This window comes from Lasiodiplodia theobromae (assembly GCF_012971845.1).
Source record: "Lasiodiplodia theobromae strain AM2As chromosome Unknown scaffold_16, whole genome shotgun sequence".
Lineage (NCBI taxonomy): Eukaryota > Fungi > Ascomycota > Dothideomycetes > Botryosphaeriales > Botryosphaeriaceae > Lasiodiplodia > Lasiodiplodia theobromae.
This window is the reverse complement of record NW_023336366.1, coordinates 1-17785: the sequence shown is the minus strand read 5'-3', so window position 1 is coordinate 17785 and position 17785 is coordinate 1. Positions and strand designations below refer to the sequence as shown.

The 17785-nt window shown below is 55.7% G+C and overlaps 6 protein-coding genes across 6 annotated transcripts; 3 read left to right on the top strand and 3 right to left on the bottom strand.

Moving 5' to 3' along the window:
* Nucleotides 1-369: 369 nt before the first annotated feature.
* LTHEOB_5656 (uncharacterized protein) lies at nt 370-4020 on the top strand (the record flags this gene model as incomplete). Its single annotated transcript, XM_035514825.1, has 1 exon — nt 370-4020. The coding sequence occupies one exon, from the start codon at nt 370-372 to the stop codon at nt 4018-4020; it is 3651 nt and encodes a 1216-aa protein (XP_035373348.1).
* A 617-nt stretch (nt 4021-4637) lies between these two features.
* On the bottom strand, nt 4638-5141 carry LTHEOB_5655 (Short-chain dehydrogenase; the record flags this gene model as incomplete). Its single annotated transcript, XM_035514824.1, has 1 exon — nt 4638-5141. The coding sequence occupies one exon, from the start codon at nt 5139-5141 to the stop codon at nt 4638-4640; it is 504 nt and encodes a 167-aa protein (XP_035373347.1).
* Nucleotides 5142-7732: 2591 nt separating this feature from the next.
* On the bottom strand, nt 7733-9390 carry LTHEOB_5654 (FAD dependent oxidoreductase; the record flags this gene model as incomplete). Its single annotated transcript, XM_035514823.1, has 2 exons — nt 7733-8689; nt 8740-9390. 2 exons carry the CDS (start codon nt 9388-9390, stop codon nt 7733-7735), a joined length of 1608 nt encoding a protein of 535 aa, XP_035373346.1.
* A 541-nt stretch (nt 9391-9931) lies between these two features.
* LTHEOB_5653 (Sexual development protein) lies at nt 9932-11341 on the bottom strand (the record flags this gene model as incomplete). The annotated part of the gene is made up of 1 exon (XM_035514822.1): nt 9932-11341. One exon carries the CDS (start codon nt 11339-11341, stop codon nt 9932-9934), a length of 1410 nt encoding a protein of 469 aa, XP_035373345.1.
* A 1657-nt stretch (nt 11342-12998) lies between these two features.
* LTHEOB_5652 (Endonuclease/exonuclease/phosphatase) lies at nt 12999-16603 on the top strand (the record flags this gene model as incomplete). Its single annotated transcript, XM_035514821.1, has 4 exons — nt 12999-14121; nt 14188-15061; nt 15115-15812; nt 15882-16603. 4 exons carry the CDS (start codon nt 12999-13001, stop codon nt 16601-16603), a joined length of 3417 nt encoding a protein of 1138 aa, XP_035373344.1.
* A 912-nt stretch (nt 16604-17515) lies between these two features.
* LTHEOB_5651 (Apoptosis inducing protein) lies at nt 17516-17785 on the top strand (the record flags this gene model as incomplete). The annotated part of the gene is made up of 1 exon (XM_035514820.1): nt 17516-17717. A coding segment is annotated over one exon (202 nt), but the record flags the coding sequence as incomplete, so codon positions are not given.

Genomic DNA, 17785 nt, shown 5'->3' with positions numbered 1-17785 from the left:
CATCAGAAGAGACTTGCCGAAATAGACAGAGCCCCAGGACCGCATAGACATAAGGGTCTCGTTCACGACGAGCAGTGTCGCCACAAGCTCGCGCCAACTTGTCGCGGCATTCTTCTACAATTTTTTAACTGATGCATCCGCAGCTGCCTCGTGCCTGCCTTTGCTGCAGGTGGAAGACCCTGCATGCGAGGTAGACCCGGCGGCATCACTCTTTCGCATGCGTACTCCAGACTCTCCTTCTGCTTCCTTCTTCGTCTTGTCTTTCGCCGCTCTTCTTCCTCTTCAACCTACAAACCTTACATCGCTCAACTCCGCCAGCGTTTTCGTTCCTTTGGACCACCGCGACACTCACACTCCTTCCACGGCGCAATGCATGACGAGCTTCATCGGTCGCGGAAGCTCGCCTTCGATGAGAAAGTCATCGACGAGCGCAGAGCGACTGTGGCGGACCGGTCCGCTGTCTTACAGCGTATCCTTGGCTATGCCAAAGTCAACGGGCCATTCACCGCGCCGCCACCGCTGCCGGCCGCCGACACTGTCTCAGCATCAACTGTTTTAATGCCCACCGTTTCCTCTGGACATGCCGTTTCAAAAGATTTGCAGCCACTGTCATCGGTCGCCGCTCGGATGAAGTGGTCACCGACTATCGATGTTGTTGCTCAGCGCAACGTGAAGTCTCAGCCTTCGCTAGGACGCCAGGAAGCAACCATGCAAATAGCCCAACCCATTAGCAACAGCTCGTTGCCTCACCAGTCTACTGACTCGCAGAAGAAGCCGAAGCTTCAGTCATCGCCGAAAAAGCACCTAGACCGTAAGGCGCCTGTCGAGCCTGCGATACGCAAGTATCATCCGGACCTTTTGGGATTCACCTTTCCCGCCGCACCTGCCCCGGAAGATAAAAGAGATCAGAAAATGAACGACGCTATGTCTTATGGTGGGTTTACTGGACAAGATTCTCCCGCAGCAGGCAGGAAGGTTCTGGGCAACGCTTTCACGCCCGAGCCGTTCGCCCCTCCAAGCGCTCAGAGCAGTGAATTCGACATCTACAGAGATGCAGAGAGTACTAGCACCGAAGATGCGCCTCAATTCAACAATAACACGAATGTACACAACAAAGTTTTACACGACATGTCTTCAAAGCGCACCATCACCGGTAACACATTGCAAAACTCGTCGCAGTTTCAGTCTACGCCTCAACCGCCCAGGCAGCCCCCCACGCAGTGCAATGTTGTTCCGAACCTTGGATACTTGTTTGATCAGTGGTTCCGCTTCGGTCGCAAGCACTGGGAGGGTCTGTGCCTGTTGCAGCCCCGAGAGATTCCCATTCACTCCGTCACTGCGCGGACGATTCCGTGCCCACCCCGGACCTCGCCTCACGAGATCGTGGAAAAGCCAGCTAAGCTGTTCACCATCGCTGACCAACACGATGCCGCCGAAGTCAAGATGATCGAAGTCGAAGTCCTTCCAGAGTCGGACAACATGCGAAAGGCCCTGTTGAACAGTCACCACCCCTACCACGAGACTTCTACCGCGAACCCCAATATCTGGACCATCCTGTACATTCAAGAGAAGCCGTCGCGTTTTCCTGAAAATAGCGCCAAGGGTCCAGAAAAACTAGGGAAGGGTGATACCGGGGTCGTCGGGACCCCTGTGGCAAAGAGAAGGCGCGGAACGCAGGTTCAGGGCGTTGAGGAACCCGTGTTGGGCGAAGAGACTGTTCAAACCTCGTGGCAACTTGTTGCCTGGCCCTCGGCTCACGTGTCGAGGTTCATGGAGGTGCTGGGACCTGTTCGCGAGAAAGACTTGTCAGATGAACAGACGGAGAACAGGGCTCAGGGCAGTTCGGCCGGCCGCACGCCGTTGGCTCCCAAGATTGTTCAGGTACGTCAGCAGCCATCCCTCGGGAAGCCACAGAGTGGGCGGGTGCACCTGAAGGATGCTCGGGCGTACGCAGAGTACATGGCGACCGCCCAGGCGCGTGCAGAGAAGCAACAAAATGCCAGTGACGGTGCCCCGCAGGTTGTCGCCGATCGAGAGAGGATTCCTTTCCCGCTGCAGCCTCCTTTCTACTTCAAGGTCGATGCCGTCGCAGGCCGGGTGCAGCAACTGCAACAGCTGTCGGGTAACATGTCCAGCCTCAGCATCGGCAACAAGAGTGATGAGAATGTTGTGCTTGTCCACGAAATGCAGCGTCTTACCTGCCTTCGCTTTCAACGTGGCGGTGCACACCCGCTTCTGGCTGGAAATGACGTCGATCTGAACTACTGGAACACATTCTGTGAGTACTTTGCCAAAGGAGAAGTTCAACTCGAGGTATTGAGTCCTGTGGACGGCGAACCGGTCATCCTTTCGGAAAGGGAGCAGCAACTTCGTAGAGGCACTGGAGCAAGAAACGTCTCAACTTGGGGTGAGGAGCTTGATGCCCGCCATTCGACTGGAACTAGTAAGGGTCGTCTGGACGCACTGCGTTCCGGTGGTCGTACATGGGGTACGCCCATCCCGGAGTCGATGAAGAGCGCCATCAAGGACGAGCGTGAAGACGAACCAGATTCGACACCTCTGCTGCAAAGACAACATACGCCATATGGCGCGCAGAATGGTTTCCAGCAGCGCGGAACTCGTAACGCATACCAGTTCATCTCCAAGGCTCGCAACACGACGCGCCACCAGTCCTTGTATCAGCTGCCTTCGCTGAGCAAGCCGATGGACCATCTCCAGCACACTCGCGTCTCCTCTTTTCCTAAAGCCAGTTCCACCACCTGCACCAAGCAACACAGCGATCGTCAAGATGGAAGTTCGGTGGAGACTATAAAGGCGAAGCCTATTATCGATGTTACCAACAAGACTCCTGTTGCCCAACCGAAGTTTGTCGGTGCAGCGGCCGAACGTACCGGCCCGCTCATGAAGGGATGGCAGATGGAGATGCTAGACGCTCTGGGCAAGGGACAGAACCCGGTGTGGCAAGGCTGGACTGAGCGTTCAGCGACTTACCAGGAACGCGAGAAGGAAATCGAGCACGGCGAGAAGCGCATCGCCCAGGAAGCCTTCTCTCACTGGTCCAAGGAAGTTCAAGTCCAGGATGAGGACCGCTCCTGCCGTGATGATAACACCATGTTCCAGAGCTATGCTGCAGAGACTAAGCGACGCCATGAGGATATGGTGCGCTTGCAGGCGGCGAAGCCGCTGAGGGAGAAGCTTGATGACAATGAGGACATGCTGAGAGGAAGAGAAGCGATGTACCAGTCACGTAAGCACATGGATGAGGTCAGGTTGGAGGCGATTCGGAGGGAGTGCAATAGGGGCAGGATGAGCCCGAAGACGGGAATGCGCATTCTGGAGAAGTCGCTGCGCGTCGGTCAACAACAGAAGCAGGAAGAAAATCAGCAGCGTCAACACCAGCAGCAGCAAGAGTATCAGCAGCGGCAGTACCAGCAGCAGCCGGTTCATCCAGTCAACCAAGGAGCCCTTGGACGTCTAGACCAGGCATACCGTTTCCAGCACCTGCACCAACCCCCGTACGTCCCAGGTGTTCTTGCTCGGCCTATCCCACAGACGGTCCCGTACGGCATGCATCAACAGCAGTACCACAACCACCCGCAGCATCAGCAGCAGGTTCCCTTCGGCTACGGCTTCGCCAATCCGTACGCTGACGCCCAAAGGAGGGCTCAGCACTTGCTTGGCATGAACCAGGCTGCGTATCCGTACGGCCAGCACGTCCCGCAGGCGTACGGTCAGGTTCAGCAGCCGTATGCACAGGCGCAGCAGCAGCCATTCCACAGCCACTTGCAGCAGATCGGTCGGCATTTCAACCAGCAGATGGCCGCTCCCCCTCCCGCCCTGCAGCAGCCTGCTCCCGGAGCTCCTGGTGTACCTTCCTACTTTGTCTGGCAGCAGATATCAGGTGCCCTGGCGGCGGAGCAACAGAGGGCTAGCTACTCCAACGCGATGGAGTATGAAGAAGCAGACGAAGACGACGACGAGGACGATGATGACGATGAGCATGAGGGTGGTTACTACTAAGCGCATTGTTGGCGCATGCTAGAGAGAAGCAACAAAAAAAATATTGGTGGAAGATTTGGTGGGCTTGGTGATGGCGCGTGATGGGTAGCGTCATCGGTTGATTGTTGTTGGCAACGTGGGGATGGTTTGTTGCCTCTTTCTTGATTGATTGGTTGATTTCCCAGCCCCCCATTTTTTCCTTCACCCCATTCACACCGTAATATAGACTAGCAGCTTGCCCTAAGATTCCCCCGATACCCCCGGCTTCGTGCCCCTTTTTTGATCTGCTTTGGTAGCAGGCAGACTTCGGTAGTGGCCAGGTTGGCCGAAAACTCCCAACTCTTTCGAGAAATACATGGGTTCTTTCCTTACTTGGTGGTTCTTTTGAGATAGCAGCTTGTGCATATGTGCTCAGGTGCTGCCTCGCTCTACTCCCTTGCAACGTAGCTTTTCAAGAACTTGCGGATTTTCCGTGTTCCAGTGGCGTTATTGGGCTCTCAGCCCGCGAGTTGAAAAGACTGCGTAGTGATTGTATTCTTGCTATCTACCGGTCTTTTATAGACCTGGTTGACTGATTGCTGACACGTTTGTCAGGAATCTACTAAAAGTTTGCTTGTGTCCGACTTGATTTCCCGCTCTCACTTTGCGTTGTCATGCGGGTCGAGCGGTGTATCAATCTGGATGTCTGTTCCTACAGCCAGAAGCTGGAGAAACTGAGCGATCCGCGCGTCTCTTTCATCTTTCCATTCCTTCCACTCCAGATACTTTGGCTCGAATTCGTTCCAGGTAGAGTCGAATGGAGGCTCAAGATAGGCGGTATCGTTGAGATCTTGTAGCGGCTCCTCAGTGTCCGGGGCAATGCTGGATGCTTGGTCTTCCTGGGAATCATTCTCAAGACTCATGGCGTCAATGTCCGAGGCTGCTTCTTCCGTCTGAGACGTAGCTCTACGTAAGCTGTCGGTCTCGGAAACTCCAGGTCTCTCCTTCTTCAGTCCTTGCTCAGAGTCGAGCTTCTCAAGCGCCGTAGCTGTCAAGGGAGTTGTTGCTTGTTGGTAAGGTAACGTAGGATTTGAAGTTGGTCGTGGAGTATCCACGGGTGACACCGGCTTTAAAGTGTGTCGTGGGGTATCCACGGGCTCCATGCTCGAGTTACCTGAGCCGCATGGGCCGCGATTATAGCTCTTCTTTAACAGCTGGATCTGCTTGATGAATCGTTCTCTGTAGAAAGTAGTCAGTCATAAGTCCTTTCGGCGGGGACGGGAGCTGGAGCTGGAGCTGGGGCCGGGGCTGGGGTAGGGCGCTCATCGAAAGCGTCCACAGACAGGCCTTCACCTTAACGGTTCCTCCATGCCGGCCAGGTGTCGGCGTCGTCATGGTCTTCTTTATGGTCGGAGATAGCTGCTTGCTTGCACGGGCGCGTCATGGGGGGCGTTTTTCTGAGTGCGCTGGCAAGTATTGCCGGATGTTGGGTTGTGGTGGTGTCTGTGACCATTCCGTTCAGCTTGCTATCGTCATTAACTTGCATTCGACTTCTGTTTGCTTCTTTTAGATTCCGACTGCATGGGACAGATGGGGGGTATTGCAGCTGAAGCTAGTAATAGGATGAGGGGAAAGTATTCTCATTTCTGTTTTTAGGAAAAAAAAACATGTTTGGGTAGTTGAAGCTATCGTCCGGACGTGACTGTATAATTATTAATTGTACATTTACGTCCGGTTGATAGCTTCAACTACTCATGGTATGAGCGAAAATATGTTCACGCTGGCCTTCGGCTGTAAAAGTCCTCTGCAGATGCTGCACGGATAATATTTGGCCCAGAGGAATGCTGAGTGCTGTAGCAAATTGGATTTATGGGGCCTTCCCCGTGTCCTACAAAGGACACTGCACGCGTCCTTAACAGGTAGGCGAGAAGCAAATAGCCGGACCCACATGCAAAGCTTAAATATCTAAACATGACCACGTACAAGATCCAATTTAATCGTGAGTACGTGGGGTCACAATATCTCCGGCTGGTGAAACCGAATTGGGAAGGTCAGCTTCTTGTGTGACCCGCCGGGGCGGTACAGTATTATTACCCGCATTCTATAAGAACTCGGCTCCTCCGCCGTCGGGTACCGATGCCAGGGTGTCTATGATGTCACAAATGTGTAACTGCTTTCTTTATTCCTATTCTCCCCAGTCTTCTTTATCCCAAACACTTTCTTTCAATTTTCAAAGGCAGCATCTGCTAAAAGGAAAACCTTTGAAGGCCGAGCTGGAATCCCACGATACGTTTGTGCGAACTGCCGGACTTCCGCCAAGGAGATCAACATTGCAGACGGACCCTCTGTGGAAGCGAGCGTTTGTGGGGTGGGTGGCTGCCGGCAGTGGGGACCCTCGATCGGATATGCGGCAAAAATCGCAAAGCACGAATGATGAACAGAAAAAAAAAGCGCCACACATATCGTCCCGGCTTACGTTGCTCTTCTCCGCTTCTTCAGCCAACCAAGCAACGGCAGCCAAGCATTAGGCGACAGTAATAATAATTCTCGCGACTTCTTTCTCTGCTGCACACGCTAGCTGAGGTGAGACAAGACCGAGTTTTAATCCTCCCGGGGTGCTTTGCACTTTTTCAATCTCACATCATCCCCTCAACCAACGTACTTGTCGCGGCAACTTTTCGACACTTAAGGTTATTTGGTAAATGAGCGGCAAACGCTTGGTCAGATCTTCAAGCATCTTCGACCTTTGACTTTATCCTTCTCTCTCTCGCTTGGTACAGCGATAAGATTCTTGTTCTAAGCCCATCCTAAGGAAACCCCGGATCCCTGTCGAAAAACCACCCTAATCGTACGCGGGTGACTTCATCGCGCCTATAGAACCCCACGCACGCGCCTTCTTCCCGTTCGGCTAGTGGATGAATGATACTGGATATGGTCCGCTCGACGCGTCCCAGTACGCGCACCAATATCTCACAGCGGAGCCACGGTCCGTCGTCATCACGCCTGCTCGAGCCGCAAGGCGGAGGAGGAGGAGGAGGAGGAGGAGGAGGAAGCCTGCTGGAAACGATAAACGAAGACGTCGAAATGTGAGTCATCATCATCATCATCATCATCATTCTAAGAAAACATGAAACAAAAGCTAGCTCTGACGCTAATGCTAATGCCGCGCAGGACATCCGCATACGCCAACCTCTCGCCCCATTCGCCTTTGCTTCCACTACCAAGGCAGCGGACACGATCACGTGCTTCAATACTAGCTACGCACCTGTTCGCGGCGGCGGTCATGATGGTGGCCGCGTCGACAGTCAGCACGTACTGGCACCGCAACCCGCTGCCCCTCTGCGCGCGCTTCTGGGTCATCATCGGCGACGAGGACAAGTGTTTCTGGCGGCCGCAGCCCGCTGTCATACTGGCGGCGTGCTCGGCGTACGCGGGTGCAGCGATATGGTGGTATCGGCAGCATAGGCGGTGGAGATACAGGAATCAGACGGTCGCGGTGGCGGTGCTGCTGGGGGTGTGTGCGTCGTTGATCGTCGGGGTGGCGTACGAGGAGATTCTGCGCAACGCGCTGCCGTGGAGCGCGTTCGCCGGGCTGGTGGCGGTTGCAATCTTGGATAACATCTTTGGGGATCGAAAGCGAATAAGGCCGTTCATGCGGGGAAGTCTTGCTCGAGAGGCGTTAGGAAGTCGTTGAGATTATCGCCACCTCCCCTCATCAGAAGGGTGCAGATAAGTCCTTTCTCCGCGGCGAGGGCTACTCCAACTCGTCGGCTAGGTCGGCGAGGGTCAACTTCCTGACGCGATCGTAGCTGATCCGCAACTCTTCCGGCAGCCACCCGTCGACCCTGCCTCCCGGCAAACCCGGTCTCTCGGGCACGTTCTCGTCCTCGTCGGAGCCGGCGAGCATCAGGCCGACGGCGGAGCCGCAGAGCCAGGCGTAGATCATGCCGTCGCCGTGGTAGCCGGCGGCTATCCACTCTCCAGGCTGCGGTTGCTGCCGCTCCGACTGCACCGCCGATTTCACCTTGCGGCCAGTCAGACGCGGGTCGACCATGCCGACGAACGGCACGCTATCGGCGGTGAAGCAGATGGTGCCGGACCACATCTGCTTGAGGCGACCGGCGGGCGCGTCGGCGCCCCAGTGCGGCGAAAAGACGGTGGGCAGGATGCCGTTGAGGTGGGTGGCCGTGAGGGCGTCGAGCTTGCTGTCGTCCCACACGCCCATCTGGTCGAGGCCCTGCTTCGTGGAGCGGAAGAAGCCCCCGCCGATCATGAGGTGGCCCCCAGTCTTAGAGTCCGGGTCGGCGGGACGCTGCGTCATGTAGTCGAAGCCCGAGCCGTACATGATGGACCATGAGCGTCCGCCTTTGGAGTCCGACTTGAAAGATTGGCCGGGCCGTTGGGCGGACATGTGGGCGCGCAAGCCTGTCATCTTGTTGCGCAGGCCCGGGATCAGGTGACTGGCGAAGGCATTGGTGGCGTGGACGACGTGTCGTGCTCGTACGATGCCTCGTGGGGTTTGCAGCAGGAATGGGTGCGCATCGGACTCGGCCGAGGAGATGGACTCGACGGGGGTCCCGGTCTCGATGGAGAGTACAGTTGGGAACTGCGTGAGGAGGGACTTCCAGACGGACGAGACGAATCTGTAGGGCCAAAGAGCTCCGCAAGTGTAGGATATGGCACCGACAACTTGCTCGCCGACATCGAATTTCTGCTAGAGTTAGCTTTCCAGCAGGGTTGGATTTCTGGCGCGGAGCTTACCTCTTGGGCCTCTTTACTGTTGCTGATGGTGTGAACTGCCTCGGGCACAGCAGACTTCAGCTCATCAACCTGCTTCGTCCACTTTTCAAAAGAGGGAGTGTCCAGAAAGAGGTCGACCGACTCAACTTCGCGGCACTCAGCAACATCAAAGCGCTCGGCGCGACAGAGGTCAGGAATGCGCGTCAAGTGCTGACGCTGGAATCGAACGATGGCAGCAGCGCGGGCGGCGCCGAACTTTTTCTTCAACAGCGCATAGTCAAGGTAGGATGAGGGCTTGATGTGGCCGCCGTTCCTGCCGGTGGCGCCGCTGGTTAGCTGCCGCGCTTCTAGAACCACGACGCGGCCCAAGGCGTCGTTCTTGCGCTGAGCCTCCACCAGCAGCGTGCGCGCAACGGCGGCGGCGGTTATGCCACTGCCAATAATAGCCACATCACAAAACTCCGGCAATTTCTCCGATCTGGTGTCTACCAGCTCCGGATACGGTGGGTCAGCCAGCCAGTACGATTGCGTGGGTGCAGCGACCGGGAGCCCGGGCGGCTTGGAGGCCCGGGCGAGCACTTCCAGGAAGTCGGCATTCAGCGCGATGAAGGCCTTGATGGCGGCGGAAATGGTCTTGTAGGCTTCGCGGATGATAGCGATAATGTTCCCCATGATGTGGCTGGTTCGTTGGAGAGAAGGTGGGGTCGAGTTGGTCGCGGGGACCCGACCCAGCGACGTAAGACGTGGCCGCTCCCCCATGGCGCCCTAACCTCTCCCCGGCCCTTGGGACTTCTCACCCACCAAGCAACAGCGATCCAGACCCTCGCCGGCACAAAGTCTCCTACGAATCCCTCCTAGCGCCACAGACCGCCACTCCGATTTCGCCTCGCCTACCGTGGTTAGTACACAGTGTCACTCGTGCCATCATCGACACTGCGTCTTTGGTCACCCGAGCCTGGTCAAGGAGGTATTTCGTGCCTTGGGATGGATAATTCATTCATGTATGCTAATAATGCTGCTTCAACCAGAAATGCAAACAAATTCTAAGCCAGACAAAAAGACAGAGTACCAAAGGAGAGTATCATGCAAGCATTCCTGAAAAACGCCAGGGCGCGCGGGTGCCGTGGGGGCTTTCTCAAATTAGCACGAAGGATTGTAGTAGGGCGGCGCCGTCCCTCGCATCGAGCCCGAACTGCCGTGTGGTGGCGGAGAATTAATTGACTTCAATCAGAGCCGGGCCAAAGACGGTTGCGTCAGCAACCTTGTCGACATCGGTAAGGCCCTTGTCCGTGTTCGTGACGACGGCGATGGTCAGGCCGAACAGGAGGTTGGTATCGAAGGGGAAGTCGGCGTCGAACTGGATGACGCCGTGGTCCATCTTCTTGACGTTCTTCAGCTTCTCGATGATGGGCAGGTTCTGGCCATTGATCAGGACAAGGGAGAGGTCTTCCTCGTGGATGGTGCTGTTGGCCTGGATCTGGAACGTGACGATGCTGTCCTTGGGCTGCGCCGACCCAATCAGCTTGAGCGGCTCGAAGATGGGGAGGTCGATGGTGTCGATGTTGGGGCAGGTGCCCGGAACCACGAACATCTGGTTCAGCGCCGAGAAGGCGAACTGGCGGGTGCTTGCCGTCAGGAAGGGCTCGGCCGACGGACGCTTGCCCTGGAACAGCCGGTAGAAGCCGTTCTGCTCGCCCTCCTGCCCGATGACCGAAGCAACACCACGGATCAGCCCGATGTCGCCGCTCAGTCCAAAGTCGTTCTCGACATCCTGCAGGGTGCCGAGAACAACGTCGGTGAAGGTCGCTGCCGTGGCGATGGCATCCTTCAGGTTGTCCACTCCGAAAACGTACTCGCACGGCTGGATGGGACCGGCGTTATTCTTGGCCAGCGCTCCGTTGGCATTGAGCTCATGAAGCTCCTCCTGCGCCTGAACAGTGGCGAGAATGATGATCAGGTCGTCAAGGTCGATGTTGAGCTTGGTGGCATCCTTGACTTGGTAGCCAGGCACGTTGTGCGTGATGTTCTTCAGCAGGTCGGTGAAGAAGGCCACCTCGAAGAGCTCGTTGAAGGCAATGAACCTCAGCGAGGTGAGGGCATCGGCACTTGGAGGCGCACCACCGCCTCCGTTGGGAAGCGTGCCGCCCGCGATCTCCTGGATGTCGTCGAGCTCCTTCTGGTTGGGGTTGGGGAAGTCGTTGGAGAGCGGGAAGCGGAACTTGTTGCCATCGGGATGCACCTCGGTGGGGATGGGAGAGACATCGTAGCTGACAGTGATGACATTGCCAGTCGTGGGGTTGGAGTCGTAGCCATTGCCGTTGCCGTCTCCATTGCCGTTGTTGTTGCTGTTGTAGTTGTTGTTGTTGTTGCTGTCAGGTGTCTGTGTGGTGTAGTACTGGTATTGGGTCTGGGTAGAATAGTATTCCGAGTCAGCGGTGCCAACAACAGTCACAATCGCAGTCTTGTGGACAGTCTCGATCACAGTCTCATCATCTGGAGTACCGACTGGAGTGCCAACTGGAGTCCCGACTGGAGTTCCAACGGGAGTGTTCGCCGGAGCGGCGGCGACAAAAGAGGATGCTGCAAGTGCCAGAAGGGCGGCAGCCGAGGATTTGGAATGCATCGTGGGGGATAATTGAAGGATTGGAATTAGAGGACTGAAAGATTGCCTGTTGATGTGTCTGCTATTCGGAGGGCGCTGGGCAAAGTTAAATAGCAGCTCGAGTTACATTGTATTCACGTCGCAGAACACCACCCACGGTATACCTGAGCTATTTTTGGGGTCTCGAACATCTCGAATCCAGACTGGGACTAAGTTGGACGTCAGCCCCATGACGCGGGGGACGGAGCCTCAATGGCGACGGCCGCGCAAGCTTTGGCGGGCGGCTTAGCTCAGATGCTTGGAGGTGTCTGGCCAAGAAAAGCATTTTCCGAAGCTCCGAAACATGGTCAGATTGGCCGGAACTTTGCGCAAGCGGGGTACTTATAAGCTGCTTCGCCCGGTAAGACCGTCAGCAGCTACCCTCTAGTCAGACCAACACCAGCTACACCACGTCCTCGTCGTCATCAACGAAGACCTTATACATCTGCGACATCTTTCACTGCATGTATCTGTCGTGCTCACGAAAATCGTCAGTCCTGATGTGGGGGTCCACGGCGGTTTGCCTCTGCTAGCCTGCAGCCACGTCTACGGCCGATGCATCAGCCGCGCATTGTCTGCCATCACCGACATGCCAATGCTGGTTACACAGAGTGTAAGTACATGGACTCAATCACATGAAGTGGCTGTTTCCCAGTCGCTGTGTCAACGGACCGCAGCCACTTCACTGACATGCATGTAGATCCAGACACAAGCCGCGATGCACAGCCCTCCCGTCTACTACTGCACGTGGGATTGCGTTAGCGTTTCCGTCAGATCTCAAGACGCATCTTGCACATCACCCGAACAGCAGCCCCCAATCGCGGGAGTGCTGGTGAAACAATAGCTTCTTTGTTGGGGATCCGAGATCTACTGGAGCCACTGATCTTGCACTTGGACGTAGTTGGATCAGCCCTCTGTCGTCGATCTGAATCGCCGTGAGAATTCGGGTCCCGTGGGGTCATCTCTTGTGCGGGGACACGCAATACTCTGAAAGTCAATATCGACGCTCGGGAGGCCTGAAGCAGGGAGTTCAGCTTTTGACTATGTTTCGGTTCAGCTAGTAATGCCATTGATGCCTACTTTTCAGCTAATTCTTTTCGCCTCCAAGATGAACATACATGGTATGTTTGTCCGAGCGCTGACACAGCCTGAGGCCATTCTTTGCGTGAGCCAATAGCAACTGCAGAAGCCTATTCTACTCTGTTTGACCGGGCCGATTATCCAAAAAGGGCGGTGGCTCAGCAAGTGGCTGGGGAATCTGCATGAGTTGATATGCTTCATAGGCATACTAGCAGGTTTCTTATTGAGCCTTCGGTGCAAATGAGCCAATAGTCATCGAGGCTTGTACATCTGGGGCCTGGGATTCCGTTTGCGGTAATACGGTGTCGCGGTGTCTGGGTCGACCATTCCTCTTTCGGAAGTGCGTGATGACTCATCTCCTGACTCCAGCACCCCGCTCGTGTTCTCTTGTCTTGACTCACGACTCCACAACTGAGGATGGTCCTTCTTGTGACCAAAGCCATTGCACTGCCTTGTGCCCCAGTTATCCTGCCTGCCAGCTATATGTCCGCCGACTGTCGCCTCAGAATGATCCGTCTATCCATCCAACAACCCATTTGTCTGCCTTTCATCCGTTATCATGGCTAACACTACTACTCCCGACCTTACTTCCCATCAAACCGCCTTGGCAATTCTTCCGCCTGCACATCTCGTCGACCATGTCAACACCTTGCGCGAAGCCTACGATAAGGCTTATCACAAATGGCCTGCTCACATAAATCTTCTTTATCCTTTCGTTCATCCAGATTCTCTGCATAACGCCACCTCCATTCTGCGCGCAGCCTTGGACAGCTCCAACCTGAGCAGCGCAACACTGAAGTTGGATGAAACTGGCTACTTTACCCACAAGCACAACAGCACCATTTACATCTGTCCCGCGGAGCATGACCGCCTCCGCACTCTCCACCACGCCTTGTTCACCGAGTTTTCTCAAAATTCCATCCCCCAGTACAACCCGCATCTAACTGTCGGACAAGCTGGTAATGATGAGTTGCGCGATTCTCTAAGAGCTAAGGCGCGCTTATTACCGACCATTGAATGGCCTTTGGAGGAACTGGCCATCCTCGTTCGGGGCGACGACAATGTGATGAGGGTATGGGCAACCATTCCCATCTCTACGGACCAACAAACCTCTTCGCCGCGCCCTTCAGCCTCGCCGAATCAGACTTCCAACGTTTCAAAAGAGCCGACGTACCAATTCAGTCCGTCCGCTGCTTCTTGGATCCCATGCACAACTGTGGAAGCTCCTCAGATGATGCCCCCTTCCTTCAGAATATCCAGTTACAACGTTCTGGTCGACTCCATCTATCCGCCTGCCTATGAACGCTTTGGAATCTTGGTTCGCACTATTCTTTCCGAATCCGCACGCTCCGATGTGCTCGTTCTTCAAGAAGTTTCCGATGACTTTCTGTGCCACCTCCTCCGAGATGATGAGATCCGCAGCTTGTGGCCGTACGTATCGCATGCTCCACCCGATCAAGGAGACGTCGGGCCATTACTAAGTCTGCGCAACATCGTTGTGCTTTCACGCTGGAGCTTCGACTGGGAGATGGTGACGTTTGAAAGGCGCCACAAAGGCGCAGTCGTCGTCAAAATGAAGAGCGTCGGCAAGGTGTCTGAGTCTGGAGAATTTTCTCCTCTGGTCATTGCCGGTGTTCATCTGACGTGTGGCCTTACGGATGGTTCTGTGGCCGCTAAGAAGAGTCAGTTACGCTCTCTTTTGAATCACCTCTCCGGAAACTACGCCGATTGCCCATGGATGATCGCAGGAGACTTCAACGTTACGACCTCGACGCGTACCATTGAGGATGCCATCAAGACCCAATCTGTCTCTGCTCAGACAGTCCGCACGCTGAGCGGATTCGAGCAGCTTCTCTCAGAAACTGGCTTTGCAGACGCCTGGGCCGTTTCTCGGTCTCATCATGGTCCTGATAGCGCAGACGTCGATGATGATGACCTCGCTGAGGGAGAGCAAGGCGCAACCTTCGATCCGAGGAAAAATCCACTAGCTGCTGAGATCGTTGGTCATGGCCTGACCCATAGACCTCAGCGTTACGACAGAATTCTGCTCAAAGGAGAGGACGCTTTGGAGGTTGCCAACTTCAACACGTTTGGGCACCCAGACTCTGAGGAGCAGCGTTGCGGAAGTGACCATTGGGGCGTGCGAGCAACCATCAAAGTCACCAAATCGCCTGCTTTGGCAAACGCCGAGATTGAGAACATTCCCCTTGTCGCTCCTCCTGCAAAGCTTAACTCTGCGTCGCTCCAGAGCTTTGTCACTCATCACTCGACAGCTCCAACAGCAGCAGATACGCAGAAACGACGGGAAGTCTTTTCCTTATTAGAGGCCACGCTTCAGCAGATCTCTGCAGCCGGCAGTAAAATCCCCTTGGTTGTCGTACCTGTTGGTTCATACGGCCTTGGTGCCTGGAATGCCGGCTCAGATATTGACTGTCTGTGCATCAGCTCTGTTAGCTCGAAAACGTTCTTCACCCTGGCCGTCAAGAACCTGCGAAAAGCCGCGCCGCAAGGTGTTCGCATCCTCCGCAAAGTCGAAGCCCACTCAGGGACGATGCTTGAACTTGATATTCAAGGCATCAAACTCGATCTTCAGTACTGTGCTGCCGCGAGAATTGCAGATTGGTGAGTCTCCCCGAACAACCGAAGAGTGCTGTAACTGACGAGATCGAATCCAGTTGGCCTACTCCGCTTTCGCTCCCTCCGACAAACGCCCTTTTCTCGCTCCCACTTCAGACGCTGTCCAAGCTCAAGGCGATCCGCGATCTCGCTCATCTCCTACAGACCACGCCCGACCTACCCGCTTTCAGAGTAGCCTACCGCTTCCTGGTCATCTGGTCCATGAGCCGAGGCGTATATGCCGCTCGGTTCGGATTCCTCAGCGGCTCCCACATTTCCTTGATGCTCGACCGTGTCGCCAAGCTCCTCTACCACAACGGGCACGATGTGACGGCCGCGCACTTGGTCTGTACATTTTTCGAGTACTACGCCGACTTCGACTGGGCTAAGAACCTTGTCGAGGACCCGCTCACGCGTTCGGTTCCGGGAATGGGTAGGCCGTATCAGCGCCATGCCGGCGAGCCCATGGTCGTGCTTGGATACCACGTTCCTCGAGCGAACATTGCGCGGGCTGCAACAGTGCCTGCCGTTACGGTTCTTGCTGAGGAGTTCAAACGCGCGAACCAGGCCGTAAAGGAGTGTGCGGAAGAAGACAGTGTTCTCGCTTGGACAGACATTGCAGGCGATAGTGCTTCTGAGTTCTTGGCCGCTTACAAGAGCTATATCCGCATCGACGTTCAGTACTGGGGGAAGAGTTCAGTCAAGGGAAGACAGTTAGTCGGATGGGTTGAAAGCCGCTGTCCTCAGATGCTTGTCGGTAAGTTGTTTTTTCTTTTTTTTTTCTCGATCTTCTGCTCCGACAGGATGCTGATGGGGCCTTCTACAGACCTCAACAGGAAAGTCCCCGAAATCCACGGCCGGATGTGGCCGATGCGGTTCACGCGGGAATCGGACAACGAAAGCGGCGATCAGTACGGATGCTACCTTATCGGACTCGCGAAGCGGCAAGATGCGGCGGAGTCGTCGGGCGGCAAGGACGACGCCGAGCGGAAGCTGGCGCAGAACAAGCTCGACGGAGTCCTAGAGCGCTTTTCCGAGCAGATCCGTGGGAACGAGAACTTCTTCGACCCGGCCTCGGCGTGGGTCGAAGTCAAGCAGGTCGGGCGTGCCAAGCTGGAGCAGTTGGTCGTGGATCGCAGTGACTGGGGCAGTGATCTGGAAGAGAGCTGGGAATTCGAGGACGAGGAGGACGAGGACGAGGATGAGATGGACGAAGCCCCTGAGCTAGACGAGCTGACTGAGGCGCCCGCGGAGGCCGAGACCCAAGCCGAGGTGGTGCCCAGAGTTGGCAAGAAGCTCCGGCCGGCAACTGACATTCTTAACCGACTTCGCTGGGATCCGAACCTTAACAGCGCCGACTACGTGGTAGGCTACGTGGACCGTTTCCTGGGGACGCGGGAAATTGCGTTGGATCGCTGGAAAGTGGAGCAGACGGACGAGGAGTTTATCCCACAGCACCGGATCCTCTATTTCAAGCGGAGATCGGACGGGGTCAGGGTTTGGGATAGGGAGGCGAGGCTGGATGTACTTTCTGGGAATAGCTCGTAGATGGCGCAGATACTTGGCAATAAAAGATAGTTTTGTGCCTGAGCTTCGATGCGTGGCATGATAGACGACGATGCAGTCCCACTTTTATGCACAAATGCATCCAGATCGAGGGGACGAGCAAGGGGACGGAGGCTTTTGCAGCTGACCCTGGATGCTGATCTCCCGTCGAGAAATGCTGTAGCTTATTTCAACTTCATTGTCACTGGATTCCATAGAAGCAGGCGTCGCTGCAAAGCAAAAGCCCTAAGGCTGGTACTTGTTTGGTCAGAGGATCTCTGTAGATGCTCGGAGATGACTCGGACGGACAGCCGGATGAAGAAGCCGGCATAGGAAGGGAAAGCTTCCCGGACTCTGCTGTCGATTACATAAAACGACAGCGATCTCCGGAGGGAGGGAGGACTCCGACAGCGGCGTGCAACATGGGACGTGTCTGCCCATAAAGGTAGCCGGGTGCGGGACAGTCAGGACTTCGCTCGATCGCACTCTCTTCAGTCAACGCAGCATCCTTGGCTCGCACTTCGGAACGAGATGCCCCCACATGGCTGCTTCAGTTTGGGAAGGGTGGGCAGGTTTTCCGCACGGCGGCTGGTTGCGAAGCCGGTGCACGGTGAGCGGCCCCACAGGATCCAATTTCGCAACCCTCTTTCCATCTCTGGGTTCCATCAGATTATTACCCGCCATAGCGCCATCTGATAACTTTATTGGCACTCCAGCCGAGCATCCGTGGCGCAGAGCGGCCCCCGTGCAACTCTCCCGCTCCAACCCGATATCGGTACACGCGCGATGCGTGCACTCCGAAGCGCTGCGCAGCCCGAGTGGATCCTTGTTGAGGCCGTCGAGGATATCTAGCGGCCGTCGGTACGTTTGGATTTCTCTCTGGAATCCCGCGCTCCTTTTCGCTGACCAGAAAAAATGGCATCCAGCACCATCACGAACGGCACTCGCAAGCCTTACAAGGTTCTGGTCGTTGGCGGCTCGTACGCCGGCCTGTCTGCCTCGCTCAACCTTCTCGACTTGTGCCATGGCAAAGCCCCCCGTTTCCTCCCCGACACCCCAGCCCCGAGCCAGAAGATTCCCGTCGAGATCACCGTGGTAGACGAGCGCGATGGCTTCCGTGCGTCTCTTTCTCTCTTTCTCTCTTTCTCTCTTTCTCTCTTTCTCTCTTTCTCTCTTTCTCTCTTT